Source organism: Girardinichthys multiradiatus, chromosome 5, assembly GCF_021462225.1.
Source record: "Girardinichthys multiradiatus isolate DD_20200921_A chromosome 5, DD_fGirMul_XY1, whole genome shotgun sequence".
Classification (NCBI taxonomy): domain Eukaryota; kingdom Metazoa; phylum Chordata; class Actinopteri; order Cyprinodontiformes; family Goodeidae; genus Girardinichthys; species Girardinichthys multiradiatus.
In genome coordinates, this window is record NC_061798.1 from 29,525,631 (window position 1) to 29,544,432 (window position 18,802).

The following is an 18,802-nucleotide window of genomic DNA, read 5'->3' on the forward strand; positions in this document are numbered from 1 at the left end:
AATATAGGGTTGAATATATTAATTCTGGGAAACCTAGCATATGTGGGTGAAATTCCCCACAAAAGTATAATCATCTGTATTAAGCAAGATTAATATTTTCTTTTTTATTTAAAAGGCACACAACAGAACTGTAACTTTAAGCATTAGCTAAAACAAGTATGCAAACTTTCAAACAAAAGAAATAGCCCTGGCTTAAGGCCTCTTTGGTATCTGAGGAAATTTGGCCATTCTTGGAGAAAATTCTCTCAGATGGAACAGCGGTTGCAACGATGCAAAGCTTCTTAGCAATGAGCTTGCTAAGTCTGGGGTACACAAGGGTTGAATTTCCCATTACTTGACAGGATCTTCCTATTTTGGAAGTAGAGGCGCCTCCAAGAATGCACACACATCCATGATGGCGTCTGATGTAGGGTTCCTGAATGTCACTGTTCCTGCAACTTGAGCACAATTTAATAAACAGATTATTATTACAATCGAATGGCAACTAATGAATGTATTTGCACTGTATATACACTATACTCTAACTTGCACATTCAAGAAGTGCCAAACAACACATTCTTGCTCCAAGCTGCTACAAACAATTATTTCTTATTTTTATTAGTTCACAAGATGCTGAGTGAGCGAACCCAAACATACAGTACATGTATACATGTGTACAAAAAGTTTATAAGCTTATAAGTATCATTACAAGTCCTCAATTCTCTTCTCAAGAACGGATCAGCCAGTGTGGTATGTTTTAAGTTGACTTTCGTCATTTCTGTCATTTCGTCATTCAATTAAATTTTACTTAAATTTTCCAGTTTGTGTCTATTTGTAACTAGTGCAATTTATGTTGGTTCTTAGTTCGACGGTGGCCAAGGCGGCACGTTTATGTAAGTTGTATCAAGACAATGTCAAGCTACGTTTGTAAAACAACAATAAAACATCGTTTTGAGCCGTCAGTAAACAAAGTCTTGAATGACGAGAGGAAAGGAGTGATTGTCAAACTCCGACCTGCGTGGTTCCCAGCCATCTCATGGCGACATCTCGTCATTACATCAAGCAGCAACAAGTCACTGCAAGTTTATGGACACAAGTTTGTCCGTGTCTTCATGAAGATGTCCAGAAGCCATGCATTACAGTTTATGTGTGGAAGTGTGACACAAAGTTGGAGAAACAATATGGAGCTGTGTAAAGCCTAACACCAACAGTGATTCCAGGTAACAAGAGGGAATTAATGCAAGTTAATGCAAGCATAAAGAGGACAAATTCATTTCCCAGGACAAGTAAAAGTTAAAAAAAAGACTTTATCAATAAATAAGCAATTCATTACGATTTGACACATAAGTCATGTAGTGGTGTTTGTGGTAGGACCAATGTGCAGAAATGACACCAGGAGCAAGGTAAGTGAAAGTAAAATGAGTTTTAATACTCTCTTCTCAAAGTCAGGCAAGCAGGGAACACAAACAGCTGACTGAACGCCAGGTGTCTATGGAGCCAGAACCAGATCAGGACACAGGGTAAAAAAACCAGACATCATAGTAGGAACCAGCCAAGAACAATAGTAACTGAAGACTTAAATGCAAAGTGAAATACAGGGTGAACCAATGGACAGAGAGAATTGATAATCAAGGAAAACGGTGAACAGGTGTGAAAGCAGGCTGCAGGAAAACAGAGGACCAGACCAAAAACATGAAACATGGATTACAAACCAAACTCCGAACACTGAAAATGGCAGAACCTGACAAGAACATGCCGCAAGAAACAGGTTTCATCTGTTTAGAGCAGTGCAAAGAGAGCCACGTAGAAGTGAAAGACCTCGCACATTGTCAGAAAGAGGAAAATAATTCCTCAAAGACAAGTTAAAAGGGCTACAAGTTTGTTTTGACAGCATTTATGAAAGATGGAAAGCATTAACTAAAGTTGCAAAAAAACCTGTCATTAAGAAAGATCCACATGACATTCTACACAAAAACATAAGCACTGTAGAAAAGGAATTAGCTGAACTGAATTCTGTTTATGTTGAACACAGGACAACTGACAGCCCACCTCATGAAATGCATTGTACATTAGACAAGTGTGCAGCTATAACTGGAATTGTTGTGAAAAACAATCAATCTCAAATACAAGAAGCAAGTGCAGAAATCATATGGCCTGGTGCCGGCTCTGTATTCGTATCCCCAAAGTCTAGTGTCACATTTTCAGCTCTCAGTCAATCTAAGGCCAACACCATTGTGTCCATCGTCTCCTCAGCCAAAATACAAGAGGCTGCTGCAGAATATGCTGCAACAAAAGCTGCTCTACAGATCACGTCTGAACAAGAACAACAAAGAAAAAAACTCCAAATGGTTGCAAAGGAGGATAAATGCATAATCAAAGATATTCTTTCTACAGAAGAATGTTGGTGGACCTGAAAGAGAAGCCTTAGAGGGCTACTTCTTAATTGGCTCTGAAGATTCGTATGATTCAGCAGGAATATGCTTAATGAACACTGTGGTGAGCCTTTCATTATTGCTAAAGCCTTTAGAGTCAAGCTACCTATATGGCCAAGGATTACAGGAAAGGATAGTGCAGACTTGAGAAAGTTTGTGGACTCCTTACAAAGCTGTAAATTGCCATGACTCAAAACAACCATCTAAACATCCTTAAATAATTAAATTGAAAACCAAAGACTTTCGGCTAAGCTTCTCGACTGGTTAAGTTGCAGATGGAATCGAAAGGCTGCAGAGTACCAACTAGAGCACAAACAGTTTCCAAGCTTCAGTTATTTTTTGACATTTTGTGATGTTAAGTTTTTAGTCCAACTTTCCATTCATTTTCTTATCCATCATTCTATTCTTACCTCTGTTGTTTTATTTCCTGTATCATCGTAATGTTTTTCTTTATGTACAGCGCCTTGAGTGCCTTGTTGCTGAGAAGGGCTATATAAATAAACTTGTCTTGACTTGATATAAATCGGTATGCATAACCCACCAGGTATTTTATTGTTTGAATTCCATCAATTAAATCAACTCTATCATTTAGTGCAACTACCACTTTTGGTGAAAACCAAGTTTCAAATATAGTAAATTAATTTTAATCTTGTCAGAAGGCAATCGTACATTTATTCTTTTCAATTTATAGAGACTTAACAGCATTTTTCCTCTTACTGTAAGTCTTAAATTAGTGAAAGTTTTTCCAAGTTTAATCACTGCCATTATTAGTTATACAGTTTTTGAAAAATCATCTTTTGGAGTATATTGATCAGTTATCTTTATGTATTTTACACCAATAATCAGTTGTCAGTGCTGCCAATTATACCTTTTATTTATTTCCATACATAATATGTGCCATGATAGGGTTAAATAAAGTCAAAATCAGGTCGAAGGACATTGGGTCTTCTCTACAAATGTTTCTGTTTGGCCATGATAAAGCTGCTCTCTTGTAATCATCTGGTACCATAACAATTTTTGTGGTACTTATCAGCAAGATTATAACGGCTCTGGATGTTTTATTCTAATCTAGCTTTATTTAGATCCATCTATATTTTCTAATGCAGTAAGTCCTTATTATATTTAAGAATGGGGTCACTAGTTTTATGAGTTGCTATTATTGTAACAATGCTTGGTTTAGTTTAGGTTTCTTGTTCTAGTGTTTGTTTTAGTGTCTTTCCATACCTCAATTGGTCTCTTTTTATGTGTAGGATTCAAAAGGGTCAGAGTATTGTGTTCATTAAATTGTGAATGTAAGTTCGTTCGTTCGTCGTCTTCCGCTTATCCAGGACCGGGTCGCGGGGGCAGCAGACTCAGTAGAAACACCCAGACGTCCCTCTCTCCAGACACCTCCTCCAGCTCCTCCAGGGGGAGCCCAAGGCGTTCCCAGGCCAGCCGAGAGACATAGTCCCTCCAGCGTGTCCTGGGCCATCCCCTGGGCCTCCTCCCGGTGGGACGTGCCTGGAACACCTCCCGAGGAAGGCGCCCAGGAGGCATCCGGTATAGATGCCCGAGCCACCTCAACTGGCTCCTCTCAATGTGGAGGAGCAGCGGCTCTACTCCGAGCTCCTCCCGGATGGCCGAGCTCCTCACCCTATCTCTAAGGGAGTGCCCGGCCACCCTACGGAGGAAGCTCATTTCAGCCGCTTGTATCCGTGATCTCGTTCTTTCGGTCATGACCCAAAGTTCATGGCCATAGGTGAGGGTAGGAACGTAGACCGACCAGTAAATTGAGAGCTTTGCTTTTCGGCTCAGCTCTCTCTTCACCACAATGGACCGGCACAGCGCCCCCATTACTGTGGCAGCTGCACCGATCCGTCTGTCGATCTCCCGCTCCATTCTTCCCTTACTCGTGAACAAGACCCCGAGATACTTAAACTCCTCCACTTGAGGCAGGAACTCCCCTCCAACCTGAAGAGGACAAGCCACCATTTTCCGGTCGAGTACCATGGCCTCGGACTTGGAGGAGCTGATCCTCATCCCAGCCGCTTCACACTCGGCTGCGAACCGCTACAGCGCATGCTGTAGGTCTTGGCTAGAGGGGGCCAGCAGGACCACGTCATCCGCAAAAAGAAGAGACGAAATCCACTGGTCCCCAAACCAGACCCCCTCCGGCCCTTGGCTGCGTCTAGAAATCCTGTCCATAAAAGTTATGAACAGGACCGGCGACAAAGGGCAGCCCTGCCGGAGTCCAACATGCACTGGGAACAGGTCCGACTTAGTGCTGGCAATGCGGACCAAACTCCTGCTCCGCTCGTACAGGGACCGGATGGCCCCTAATAAAGGGCCCCCGATTCCATACTCCTGGAGCACCCCCCACAGGGCATCACGAGGGACACAGTCGAATGCCTTCTCCAGGTCCACAAAACACATGTGAACCGGTTGGGCAAACTCCCATGAACCCTCGAGCACCCTGTAGAGGGTATAGAGCTGGTCCAGTGTTCCACGGCTGGGACGAAAACCACACTGTTCCTCCTGAAGCCGAGGTTCGACTATCGGTCGGACTCTCCTCTCCAATACCCTGGCGTAGGCCTTACCAGGGAGGCTGAGGAGTGTGATCCCCCTGTAGTTGGAAAACACCCTCCGGTCCCCCTTCTTATAAAAGGGGACCACCACCCCAGTCTGCCAGTCCAGAGGCACTGTCCTCGACCGCCACGCAATGTTGAAGAGGCGTGTCAACCATGACAGCCCTACAACATCCAGACACTTGAGGTACTCAGGGCGGATCTCATCCACCCCCGAAGCCTTGCCACCGCGGAGCTTTTTAACCACCTCGGTGACTTCAGCCTGGGTGATGAAAGAGTCCAACCCCGAGTCCCCAGCCTCTGTTTCCACCACGGAATGTGTGATGGCAGGATTGAGGAGATCCTCGAAGTACTCCTTCCACCGCCCGATAATGTCCTCAGTCGAGGTCAGCAGTCTCCCGCCCCCACTATAAACAGTGTTGGCAAAGCACTGCTTCCCCCTCCTGAGGCGCCGGACGATTTGCCAGAATCGCTTCGAGGCCAACCGGTAGTCCTTCTCCATGGCCTCACCGAACTCTTCCCAGGCCCGAGTTTTTGCCTCTGCCACAGCCCGGGCCGCAGCACGCTTGGCCTCACGGTACCCGTCAGCCGCCTCAGGAGTCCCACAAGCCAACCACAGCCGATAGGACTCCTTCTTCAGCTTAACTGCATCCCTTACTGCCGGTGTCCACCACCGGGTTCTGGGATTGCCGCCACGACAGGCACCGCAGACCTTACGGCCGCAGCTATGGGCAGCAGCATTGACAATAGATGCAGAGAACATGGTCCACTCGGACTCTATGTCTCCAACATCCCCCGGGATCTGGTCGAAGCTCTCCCGGAGGTGGGAGTTGAATACATCCCTGGCCGAGGGCTCCGCCAGGCGTTCCCAGCAGACCCTCACTATGCGCTTGGGCCTGCCGAGTCTGTCCGGCTTTCTCCTCCTCCAGCGGATCCAACTCACCACCAGGTGATGATCAGTGGACAGCTCAGCCCCTCTCTTCACCTGAGTATCCAAAACATGCGGCCGAAGGTCTGATGATACGACAACAAAGTTGATAATCGACCTCCTGCCTAGGGTGTCCTGGTACCAAGTGCACTGATAGACACCCTTATGTTTGAACATGGTGTTCATTATGGACAATCCGTGACTAGCACAGAAGTCCAATAACAAAACACCACTCGGATTCAGATCGGGGAGGCCATTCCTCCCGATCACGCCTCTCCAGGTGTCACTGTCGTTCCCCACGTGGGCGTTGAAGTCCCCCAGCAGAATAATGGAGTCCCCGGGAGGGGCACTATCCAGCACCCCCGACAGGGACGCCAAGAAGGCAGGGTACTCTGCACTACCACTCGGCCCGTAGGCTGAAATGATAGTCAGAGACCTCTCCCCAACCCGAAGGCGCAGGGATACAACCCTCTCATCCACTGGGGTAAACCCCAACACGAGATGGCTGAGCTGGGGGGCAACAAGCAAACCCACACCAGCCCGCCGCCTCTCCCCGTGGGCCACTCCAGAGTAGAAGAGAGTCCAACCCCTCTCAAGGAGATGGGTTCCAGAGCCCACGCTGTGCGTGGAGGCGAGCCCGACTATTTCTAGTCGATATCTCTCGACCTCCCACACAAGCTCAGGCTCCTTCCCCCCCAGCGAGGTGACATTCCACGTCCCTAGAGCCAGCCTAAGCATCCGGGGATCGGGCCGTTGAGGTCTCCACCTTCGTCCGCCACCCAATCCTCTTTGCACCGGTCCCTCACGGTTCCCCCTGCAGGTGGTGGGCCCACTGGGGGATGGCCTCGCGTCTCTCGTTCGGGCTTGGCCCAGCCGGATCCCACGAGGAGCAACCCGGCCACCAGGCGCTCCCCGACGAGTCCCGACCCCAGGCCTGGCTCCAGGGTGGGACCCCGGCTCCGCCGTACCGGGCGACGTCACGAGGGGTTCTTGAACCATTCTTTGTCTGACCCATCACCTAGAACCTGTTTGCCATGGGAGACCCTACCAGGGGCATTTAGGCCCCAGACAACATAGCCTCTAGGATCATTTGAGCACTCAAACCCCTCCACCACGTTAAGGTGACGGTTCAAGGAGGGGTGTGAATGTAAGTATTAAATCTCAACCCCTCCTCAAACAGCCACCTTAACGTGGTAGAGGGGTTTGAGTGCCCGAATGATCCTAGAGGCTATGTTGTCTGGGGCTTAAATGCCCCTGGTAGGGTCTCCCATGGTAAACAGGCTCTAGGTGACAGGTCAGACAAAGAGCGGTTCAAGACACCCTCATGAGGACTAAACAAACAAGGCACGTGACATCGCCCGGTACGGCGGAGCCGGGGTCCCACCCTGGAGCCAGGCCTGGGGTCGGGACCCGTCAGAGAGCACCTGGTGGCTGGGTTGCTCCTCGCGGGACCAGGCCGGGCCAAGGCCAAAGGAGAGACGCGAGGCCATCCCCCAGGGGGCCCACCACCTGCAGGGGGAACCGTGAGTGTCCGGTGCAAAGAGGATTGGGCGGCAGACGAAGGACCCGATCCCCGGATGCTTAGGCTGGCTCTAGGGACGTGGAATGTCACCTCACTGGGAGAGAAGGAGCCTGAGCTTGTGCGGGAGGTCGAGAGATATTGACTAGAAATAGTCGGGCTCACCTCCACGCACAGCGGGGCTCTGGAACCCATCTCCTCGAGAGGGGCCTCGTCTATTCAACTCTGGAGTGGCCCAAGGGGAGAGGTGGTGGGCTGGGGTGGGTTTGCTTGTTGACCCCACCTCAGCCGTTTCGTGTTGGGGTTTAAAGGTAAGGTAAGGTAAGTTTATTTATAAAGCGCTTTTCAGCAACGAGACACTCAAAGCGCTGTACATACAATTACAATACAATCACAAAGAAAATAAACACAGATACAGACACAGAAAAACAAATCAAATTGTAAAATCAAACACCAGAGGTAATTTAAATAAAATAAAATAAAGAGAATAGAATGATGGTGTAACGATGAAGCAACTCAACCAGAACCCAAAATGCAGCCAGACAAGAGAATGGTTAACCAAAAGTTTTAATATAAAAAAATAATAATAATAATTGGGTAGAAGAGGTTCCACTGAAGCGGTCAGACAGGAAGGACAGGAATGGAGGTTTATCAGGGAACTGAAATCCAGCCGGGGAGGAAGGGGAAGTGGACAACAGGAGGTCTTGGGGGGTTCCAGGAACAAACAGGAGACAGAGAATATTTCCACCAACCAGATGCAGAAGCGGGAGACAATCCAAGGTAAAGCACTGGAGGGTTTCAGGCAGGGATAGTCCAGTAATCCAGAGACAGGCAGGTTTCAGCAACGTGAGGTCAGGATTTTTCCAAACAGCAGAAGGACAAGGCAGAAATCTGTGGTCAAAAAACAGGCAGGATCAGATAACCAGAAAAAACTCTTGAAACATGAATCAGGGCTTGAAAGCTGTGACAGAGGCAACAGACGATCTCGCACTGAGCTGGTGACGAGCAGCTGATTAAATAGGAGCAGCCCAGTGCAGGTGAAGGCAATGAGTAATCAGCACAGTCAAGGTGGAGCTGAAGGGCTGGAATCATGACATCAGCCCCTCCTCAAGGGGCGGCCCTTGACGCCCCTCTGGGCTGGTCCGGATGTCGGCGATGAAAATCGCGGATAAGGCCCTTATCCAGGATCAGGCGAGAAGGTATCCAAGACCTCTCCTCAGGACCATAGCCCTTCCAGTCCACCAGGTATTGGATGCCACGGCCCCAACGTCGGGAACGTATCAAGCGTTTTACAGTGAAGACAGGGGCTCCATCTATGAGTTGGGGGGGTGGAGGGGGTCTGGAAGGAGGGCAAAACGTGGATGACCTTACAGGTTTGACCTTGGAGACATGGAAAGTGGGGTGCACACGTAATGAAGAAGGTAGACTGAGACGCACAGCTAGTGGGTTAATGACCTTGGCAATAGGAAAAGGACCCACAAAATGGGGTGCCAACTTGCGATTCTCTACCTTGATGGGTAAATCCTTAGTGGATAACCAGACCTTCTGACCCACCAGGTATCTTGGAGCTTGGGATCTGTGACAGTTGGCATTACAGGCATAGACAGCTGAGATCTTGCAGAGAGATGCTCTGGCCTTTCTCCAGACTCTGAGACAACGACGTGCTGTTAAATGGGCAGCAGGAACCTGGGTAACCCCTTCCTGAACAGAGAGAATAGGCAGTTGATAGCCATAAACAACATGAAATGGTGACAGACCTGTGGCACTTGATGGTAATCACTTGATGGCGTACTCCACCCATGGTAAATTCTGTGACCAGCGACTGGGAGCATCCATGCATAGGATGCGTAATTTGGTCTCAACTTCCTGATTCATCCTTTCTGTCTGGCCGTCTGTCTGAGGATGGAAACCTGAAGAAAGGCTGATGTCAATGCCAAGAAGGGTGCAAAACGCACCCCAGAAACGGGAAATGAACTGAGGTCCTCTATCTGAAACGATGTTACGGGGAATGCCATGAAGTCTAAAAACCTTTCGGGTTATTACATCAGCGAGTACAGGAGCTGAGGGTAACTTGCGGAGAGGAATGAGGTGGGTCATCTTGGAAAATCTGTCAACCACAGTGAGGAGTACAGTGTTACCATGAGAAGGAGGTAGACCGGTGACAAAATCCATAGAGATGTGGGACCATGGTCGGTGTGGAATAGGAAGAGGCCTTAGTAGACCGGCTGGAGGGCGTCTTGAGGGCTTAACTCTGGAGCAGGTGGTACATGCTGACACAAACTCTCACGTGTCCTTTCTGAGTGTGGGCCACCAGAAACCTGACTGGACCACTGCCAGGGTCCTAGTAATACCTGGGTGATAGAAACGTTTAGAGCCATGACAGAACTAAAGGACTTTAGACACCATTTCCTCAGGAACATACAGAAGTCCCTTAGGACACTGAACAGGAGGTGGTTCTCTCTGATGACTCCTCTTGAGCAGGCTTTCGATACTGGTAAGAGCTAGCCTGGTCTTGGGGGAAAGGATGTAGTCGTGATCAACAGAATCAGAAGGACAGACAGAAAACCGATGAAGTCTAGAAAGTGCATCAGGCTTGATGTTCTTGCTGCCAGGTCGATAGGCTAGGGTGAAGTTAAATCTACTAAAAAATAGTGACCATCTAGCCTGGCGTGGGTTAAATCTCTTGGCAGATTTGAGATATTCCAAGTTCTTATGGTCTGTCCACACAGTAAAAGGATGTGTGGACCCCTCAAGCCAGTGCCTCCATTCCTCTAACGCTAGTTTGATTGCCAATAGTTCTCTGTTCCCAACATCATAGTTTCTCTCGGAGGTCGAAAGCCGGCGAGAAAAAAAAGCACAAGGATGTAACCTAGCATCGTCTGAAAACCTTTGCGACAGGACAGCGCCAACCCCAGTCTCCGAGGCATCAACCTCCACAACAAAAGGGTTCGATGAATCTGGAAAACGCAGAATAGGAGCTGAGGTAAAGAGACGTTTTAGTTTGTCAAAGGCCTGTTTGGCTTCTGAGGACCATTTGAACTGAGTCTTTATAGAAGTGAGTTGATAAAGAGGGGCAGCCACAGAACTATAACCCTTGATAAAACGGCGGTAAAAATTGGCAAACCCAAGAAAATGTTGAAGTTCCTTCAAACTGGATGGGTCAGGCCACTCCAGGACTGCAGCCACCTTTGAGGGGTCCATGTGAATTCTGCCAGGAGCTATGACAAAGCCCAGAAAGGATACAGATGATTGATGGAATGAACATTTCTCGGCCTTAACAAATAGTTTATTTTGGAGAAGCTTGAGAAGAACCTCACGAACATGTTTGATATGGGTAGAAAGATCCTTTGAAAAAATTAAGATGTCATCAAGGTGTACAAAAACAAATCTGTTTAGCATGTCCCTTAAAACATTATTAATCAATGCCTGGAAGACGGCTGGGGCATTGGTGAGCCCGAAAGGCATGACCAAGTATTCATAATGACCTGAAGGGGTGTTAAAAGCTGTCTTCCATTCGTCTCCTTCTCTTATGCGGACCAGATGGTAGGCATTACGCAGATCCAGTTTGGTGAAGACAGTACTACCTTGAAGGAGCTCAAAAGCAGAGGTCATGAGAGGTAGAGGGTATCTGTTCTTAACTGTTATTTCGTTTAGACCTCAATAATCGATGCATGGTCTAAGTGAACCATCCTTCTTGCCAACAAAGAAGAATCCTGCACCAGCAGGAGAAGAAGACTTTCTGATAAGTCCTGCCTTGCGGGCGTCAGAAATGTATTCCTCCATTGCCTCTCTCTCAGGACCTGTAATGGAATAGATTCTGCCTCGAGGAGGGGTAGTACCAGGGAGAAGGTCAATGGCAGTTGTACTCTCTATGGGGTGGTAGAGAAGTGGCCTTAGATTTGTTAAATATCTCACACAAATCATGATAAATCTTAGGGACCTTAGACAAGTCTGGATAAACAAGGTTGATCTCACAGGGAGATGTCATGATAGGGGCTTCCCTCAAACAATTAGTGGAGCATGATGGCCCCCAAGACTGAACCTCACCAGTGAGCCAGTTGATGACTGGACTTTGTTTGATGAGCCAGGAACGTCCCAGAATCACAGGAATCTCTGGAGACCTGGTTAGCAGAAACATGATCCTGTCGTGGTGGTTTCCTAAAATGAGTACAGAAACAGGCTTAGTGCAGCGAGTTACTTGATCAATGAGATGCCCATCAATAGCAAAAATCTCATGTGGTCTCTCTAGAAGTTCCAACTCCAGTGCAAGCTTATGAGCTAGGCTGACATCAATAAAGTTAGCATCAGCCCCAGAGTCAATGAAGACATGTACCATTTTACACAGCGTAAAATCAATATAATAAAAAGAAATCAAACTAAATTGTCCTTTTTTATTGAAAAAAAGAATAATCCATGACAAACGATGTACACCAATGTGCAATAAAGAATATTCAATAAAAAACAATGCATACAAATTCGCAGAAAATAACTATCAATGAAAAACATTCAGTACTGAGCTGAAAACAACTAAGGATACAGCACTCACAACCTTCCCTATTATTATTTATATAGACATATATAAATTATGATGGGCTGCATCCCAGCCCACACACACACACACTTGTACATTCTGCTCCTTGTCCTTATTTTTATCTCTCTAAATGTTTTTTATATGTTGTGGTTTTGGAAACCCAAATCAAATTCCTTGTTTGTGACACAAACTCGTCCAGCAAAGTGTATAGTGACCAATTCTGAATCAAACAAGCCTTTAGTCACTCCAATATAAACTGCCTCTTTGAACAAAGATGGAGCCTCTTTGTTCTGGAGGAGGAGGGTCGGGGTGATTGTAAACATCAATCACTGATCCATCACCGATCCATCCAATGTGGTCCAGAACCTTTAAACCGGTCATTTTCTCTTCTGTGTCTCAACCGAACCCAATGGTGGGTCCGTCAGGTTAAAAGGTTAAGAAAGCCCAGCTAACTGCATAAAGACATTGACTTTGCAGCAGTCCTTCATACTGAGCAAGGATGTGTTGACATGAGGAAGAAACACCTATGAGCTGTAATTGACTGGGGGATTCAGACACAGAAAAAAATGATCTTGGCCCTCTTTTCACCATTGACTCGTTTCATTGAGATTTGCCGACATCAATTTTGCACAGCTCTGGTGAGAACCTAGAATTTCAGTCAGGATTTGGTCTTTTTATAAGCCAATCCTTTTTACATTTGCTGCTTTGTTTGGGATTATTATCCTACTGATGATCCACTTTGATCCAAGCTTCAGCTGATTAACCTTGACTCAAAGATACTCTGGTATACAGAGGAGTTCATGGTCGACCTAATGACAGCAAGGTGCCCTGATTCTGTATCTAAAACCGTAAAACTATTTACATACAATGAAAACACACCTGTGCTACAGCTCCATCTAAACAAAAGACTAAATATAGTGAATAAAACTTACCTGGCAAAGAAATTCCAGTTATACAAGTAAAGACATAAAAAATATATAAATTAACCCCCAGAGAAACATTGAAGCCATTTGAAGACTGTTGCCTCTAATGACATCGAAATGTCTCACCAAACTACAGCCGTGCAGCTTGAGCGAGTATTTATAGCTAAGCCATTTTCCCTTTAATGTGGATTCTCATATGTCTGTTTAAACTTGATTTGTGTGTAAATCTTTGTCCACAAAGATCACAACAGAAAGGTTTCTGTCCTGTGTGGATTTGAATGTGTTTGTTTAAATTTGATTTCTTGCTAAATCTTTGTCCACAAAGATCACAACAGAAAGGTTTCTGTCCTGCGTGGATTTGAATGTGTTCGTTTAAATTTGATTTCTGGCTAAATCTTTGTCCACAAAGATCACAGCAGAAAGGTTTCTGTCCTGTGTGGATTTGAGTGTGACTGTTTAAATATCCTTTATGACTGAATCTTTGTCCACAAAGTTCACAATAGAAAGGTTTCTGTCCTGTGTGGAATCGAATGTGACTGTTTAAATATCCTTTATGACTGAATGTTTGTCCACAAAGTTCACAACAGAAAGGTTTCTGTCCTGTGTGGATTCGAGTGTGTTTGTTTAAACTTGATATCTCGCTAAATCTTTGTCCACAAAGATCACAGCAGAAAGGTTTTTGTCCTGTGTGGATTCTAATGTGACTGTTTAAATTTGCTTTGTGGCTAAATGTTTGTCCACAACGTTCACAACAGAAAGGTTTCTGTCCTGTGTGTATTCGAGTGTGTCTGTTTAAATTTGCTTTACGGCTAAATCTTTGTCCACATAGATCACAACAGAAAGGTTTCTGTCCTGTGTGGATTCTAATGTGTTTGTTTAAATTTGATTTCTGGCTAAATGTTTGTCCACAACGTTCACAACAGAAAGGTTTCTGTCCTGTGTGTATTCGAGTGTGTCTGTTTAAATTTGCTTTACGGCTAAATCTTTGTCCACATAGATCACAACAGAAAGGTTTCTGTCCTGTGTGGATTCTCATGTGACAGTTTAAATTTCTTTTATGCCTAAATCTTTGTCCACAAAGATCACAACAGAAAGGTTTCTCTTCTCTGTGGATTCTGTGGTGCTTTACATCATCGTCCTCTTCATACTTAGGGTCTTCAGTTTGTGGAGAAATGGAACCATCTTCATGATGTTGTAACCGGATGGATTCTTCTCCTCTATCGTTCTCTTCTGGAAGCTCTCTGCCTTTAACTTTGTCTTGATAAATCTGTGAGAACAGTAGGGACTGTTTATCATCCTCACTCTTTATGGGAGTAGCATTCACTGGAAACCTGATGGGATTAAACTCCTCCTTCCCATTAAGCTGCTCTCCTCCCAGACTGGTGCAGACTTCCTCCTGTTCCTCCTTTATGTGTGGGGGCTTTGGGTCATGCAGGTCATCACAAGGTCTGTGGTCTAGAGGAGCTTCTTCAACCATCAGTATCTGCTTAACATCTGCAGGAAACATTGCAACAGATTATGCATGTTGATTATTTTATTGATGCTGCTTTTGCTCAAACAAGATTTAGAAACTGAACATGTTTTTTGAACAAGTCACACTTTTACATCATGTTTAGTGTTTGAATTGCAGCTAATTGATGGAAAGTCACCTTACTGCACAGTCCTAAGGACTTCTATCCCCTTCTTTACAATAAGGAGACAGTGTTAGAAATCAAACTGTACCTTTTTTGATTGTATAAAAAAAATTACATGGTTTCACATTAAATGTCCTCAATAACTTTGACCCAAAGTTCTCAGTATTAAACAGTATCCTATGTGTCATCTGATCGTTTCTTGTGCTTAAACTAATAATTTTGTTTCTTAGAGCTTTCAGTTGGATAAAATCAGATCAATGAGGCACAAAAGCCACAGAAGATAAAATTTAAAACTAATATGCACTGGAATGTAAGTTGATTAAAAACCTAATACAAGTACAGGTCCTTCTCAAAATATTGGCATATTGTGTTAAAGTTCATTATTTTCCATAATGTCATGATGAAAATTTAACATTCATATATTTTAGATTCATTGCACACTAACTGAAATATTTCAGGTCTTTTATTGTCTTAATACGGATGATTTTGGCATACAGCTCATGAAAATCCAAAATTCACCAGGAGTTAAATAAGGCTGTAACATCTCCCCTTTTTATTCATCATGGCAGTAGAATTTCTTGCAATCTATTAAAAAAAACTCAGATATTCCCAAACTAGAGATTTTGATGATCATTGATGATCATAAGTCAGCTAGCAGATGATACCACTATTTTCCTAACAACCTTAAAACAACTTCCCAAAATCTTCGATCTCCTTGATACATTTACCAAAGCATCAGAGCTAACTGTAATAAATGTGAATTAATAGCCATACATGACTGTAGCCTAGCAAATGCCTATAACATCTTCATCAAATAGTCGGTGAAATATCTAGGGGTTTATAAAACCAAGGAAGAAATTAATCATGAAACATTAAATTCACAAAAGCAAACTGTAAAATGTAAATTCATCCTTAATATGTGGCTACAGAGACCTGACAGTATTTGGAAGAACATACTTAATTAAAATTGAGTCTTTGGCCCGATGTATTTACCCTGCATATTCTCTCTCCATATTTAATAAATATACTAAAACTATTAATCAGCTGAACTTCAATTTTATTTGAAAAAACCTGGTACACCACATAAAAAAAATTTAAAATACTCCAAGTCTATGAAGATGGTGGTCTGAAAGCTGTAGATTTTGCATGTCTGACGTTAAAGTGGTTAAAATCTTACATACTAAACCAAAATACCATAAATGGGTGGTAAAGAATTTACTTATATGTGATTTTTTAGGATGAAAAACTGCCAACAAAATTTATTTCACAAGCAAGTTAATCCAAAACTGCTTCATCCACACTTCCAAATGAAGGAAAATTAATACACTTTTTTATGTTTTTAAGAAGTCTCTTTTGTACAATCGCCTCAAAGCTCTAAAATTGATGAAATGAAAAAACGCACAATCTCTTCTGCTAGCAAATGATGAATATGGGATATTCACGGACCCTTAATGAACTTGCACAGATCATAGCATCATTCCTTTTGTATTTTTTTTATTCCCTGTATTTTTGTTGTTTTGTATGATCTGCTTTAATTTATGCTTAAATGTGCTTATGCTTAATATTTCTAAACAAATCTCCTTCAATAAAAAACGTCTCCTTCACTGTGAATTTAGTGTCTTTGATGTTTTCCTAGAACATGGTGGTAAAAAAAAAAAAGAAGCCATTTCAGCCTGTTCACAGTTTCAATTATTTGATTCTAGTATATTTAGATGTGAACGGGATATAGTGTGTCGCAGGTTGAACTGGTTATGGTCAACGGCGGTGCTCTTGAAGCGTTTTTAATCAGGCATCGACGCAGCCACCTGTCCTTTAGAAACATCTGCGACACGCAAAGATTTCAACAAATTAATCTCGCCACCAGTTAAAATAGTCAAACCATTACACTGCGGAACCTGTTTTATATCCTGTTATTTTAGAAGAAAACGTACTTCGCTGTCCTGTAGACAAGCAGTAGAAATACAACTAAACTTTTCCATTTTTATTAAAAAGTAGAACTTTTATTCCTGACCAGAAACACAAAACACAACATTATGGTTAAGAAGCCAATCCATTAGTAACCTTAAAAATATTCCCAACTGAAAACATACAAACCTAATCTGTGCAGCACAACTCTGGGGTTGAAACCAGCATCCATGATGTCGTGACTCAGCTTATATTCTTTGTCTTTTGTCGCCGTCTTAGAAATCTCTCCCTCTGCTGCACTCTGCCACCGTTTGAGCTGCTGCCTCCACATCTCTGTTGTTAGTTTCTCTTCTAACGATCCTTTAACGGTTCCTAAACAGTTACAGCTCTTTCATCCAAACTCAGCGAAGCAACGTTACTTTATTTTTCATCAGACGGAGAACTCAGGGCGTTACAATAGAGAGTGAGGCGACTCTCCTATAGACCTCTATGGAAAGAACCTGAAGGCGGAAGTCACGTGGGTCATGCGCGGTATCTTCTTCTTCTGAGGTTTATTTGCGGTTGGAATAAACTGAAGCTGTGCATTACCGCATCAAACTGGTATGGAGTGTGGTTCATCATGGATTAATATCTATTTTATATAATCAAATTCTACTACACAATTGAGTTCTTTTTAAAAATCGTATAATAATTTGTAAATGTTTGCTCTATACTTTTTTTCATTGTGTCTATTCTGCTAAACGTGTCTTTAATCCTTTCAAATTTTTATCATAAAGTTTCTTTATTGCTCATATTTCTCTTAGGATGCATTGTCTCTCCTCTCCCTGGGCTTCTCCTCTCCCTGGGCTGCCACCTTATGGAAATGAAACATTGATAACAAATTTTAAAAAATGAATTGATGCCACTGAAATGAACAGTTGTTGAGATACGTGGTCATAAATTTCACTAAAAACAAACTTCGTCTAGGTCTCTCTATATTAATAAATACACACATATTTATAGATACACGTGTGTATATTAGCAGTTGTTTACATTAGATCAAATAGATCAGTTACTGGGTTAACTAAGGTATTATAAACTGAGCGTTAAACATTAAATGCAATAAACTAAGCAATAAATGTGGCTTTGCTGCACTCAGTGTACTCACCCGTTGTAGAACAAAACACATGAAAACATCTGGATGCATAAACAAAGAAATGAAGCAGTTTAACTGGGTTAACGTCCACACAATGAGTTGTTTTTCCACTGCATTTATCACTGGCTTTTACTGCACAATCTGCATATGGTTCTTGAAGCTTCTTCCGGCTTCGCAGTGGACCGGACCGGAGCAGATAGTTACAGTATTTATGGCACTGAGTGAAACAACGGGAGGCGAAGTGAGCAGCATGGAGCAGTAGCAGCTGATATTTTGAAGAACAAGTAATTTTTTTCCTAATATAGGGTTGAATATATTAATTCTGGGAAACCTAGCATATGTGGGTGAAATTCCCCAAAAAAGTAATATCATCTGTATTAAATAAGATTAATATTTGTTTTTTATTTAAAAGGCACACAACAGAACTGTAACTGTAAGCATTAGCTAAAACAAGTATGCAAACTTTCAAACAAAAGAAATAGCCCTGGCTTAAGGCCTCTTTGGTATCTGAGGAAATTTGGCCATTCTTGGAGAAAATTCTCTCAGATGGAACAGCGGTTGCAACGATGCAAAGCTTCTTAGCCATGAGCTTGCTAAATCTGGGGTACACAAGGGTTGAATTTCCCATTACTTGAGAGGATCTTCATGTTTTGGAAGTAGAGGCGCCTCCAAGAATGCACACACATCCATGATGGCGTCTGACGTGGGGTTCCTGGTTGTCACTGTTCCTGCAACTTGAGCACAATTTAGTAAATTATTAATTTATTATTAAGATTATTATTACAATCGAATGGCAACTAATGAATGTATTTGAACTGTATATACACTATACACTTACTTGCACATTCAAGAAGTGCCAAACAACACATTCTTGCTCCAAGCTGCTACAAACAATTATTTCTTATTTTTATTAGTTCACAAGATGCTGAGTGAGCGAACCCAAACATACAGTACATGTATACATGTGTACAAAAAGTTTATAAGCTTATAAGTATCATTACAAGTCCTCAATTCTCTTCTCAAGAACGGATCAGCCAGTGTGGTATGTTTTAAGTTGACTTTCATCATTTCTGTATTTACTTTCATTACTTCAATTAAATTTTACTTAAATTTTCCAGTTTGTGTCTATTTGTAACTAGTGCAATTTATGTTGGTTCTTAGTTCGACGGTGGCCAAGGCGGCACGTTTATGAAAGTTGTATCAAGACAATGTCAAGCTACGTTTGTAAAACAACAATAAAACATCGTTTTGA

At 43.4% G+C, this 18,802-nt stretch overlaps 1 protein-coding gene across 3 annotated transcripts; it reads right to left on the reverse strand.

Annotated features, from left to right (window-relative positions):
• On the reverse strand, positions 1–16,947 carry LOC124867710 (zinc finger protein OZF-like). Of its 3 annotated transcripts, none has more exons than XM_047364290.1 (4): positions 16,605–16,944; positions 14,006–14,370; positions 11,470–11,580; positions 1–437 (listed from the first exon to the last, which is right to left on the reverse strand). In XM_047364290.1, the coding sequence occupies exons 1-3, from the start codon at positions 16,744–16,746 to the stop codon at positions 11,548–11,550; spliced, it is 540 nt and encodes a 179-aa protein (XP_047220246.1). In that variant the 5' UTR covers positions 16,747–16,944; the 3' UTR covers positions 1–437; positions 11,470–11,547. The 3 variants fall into 3 exon arrangements, with proteins under 3 accessions (XP_047220246.1, XP_047220247.1, XP_047220245.1); XM_047364291.1 differs by lacking the exon at positions 1–437 and adding an exon at positions 8,277–8,313; XM_047364289.1 differs by lacking the exons at positions 1–437; positions 11,470–11,580 and having other exon boundaries at positions 11,800–14,370; positions 16,605–16,947.
• Positions 16,948–18,802: the final 1,855 nt, after the last annotated feature.

Excerpts from the sequence above, each read along its gene's own strand:
- LOC124867710 (XM_047364289.1), bottom strand. The coding sequence starts at position 16,746 with ATGTGGAGGCAGCAGCTCAAACGGTGGCAGAGTGCAGCAGAGGGAGAG. Across the intron at positions 14,371-16,604 it reads AGTTGTGCTGCACAGATTAG|ATGTTAAGCAGATACTGATG; the intron begins GTTTGTATGTTT and ends TGTTTCCTGCAG.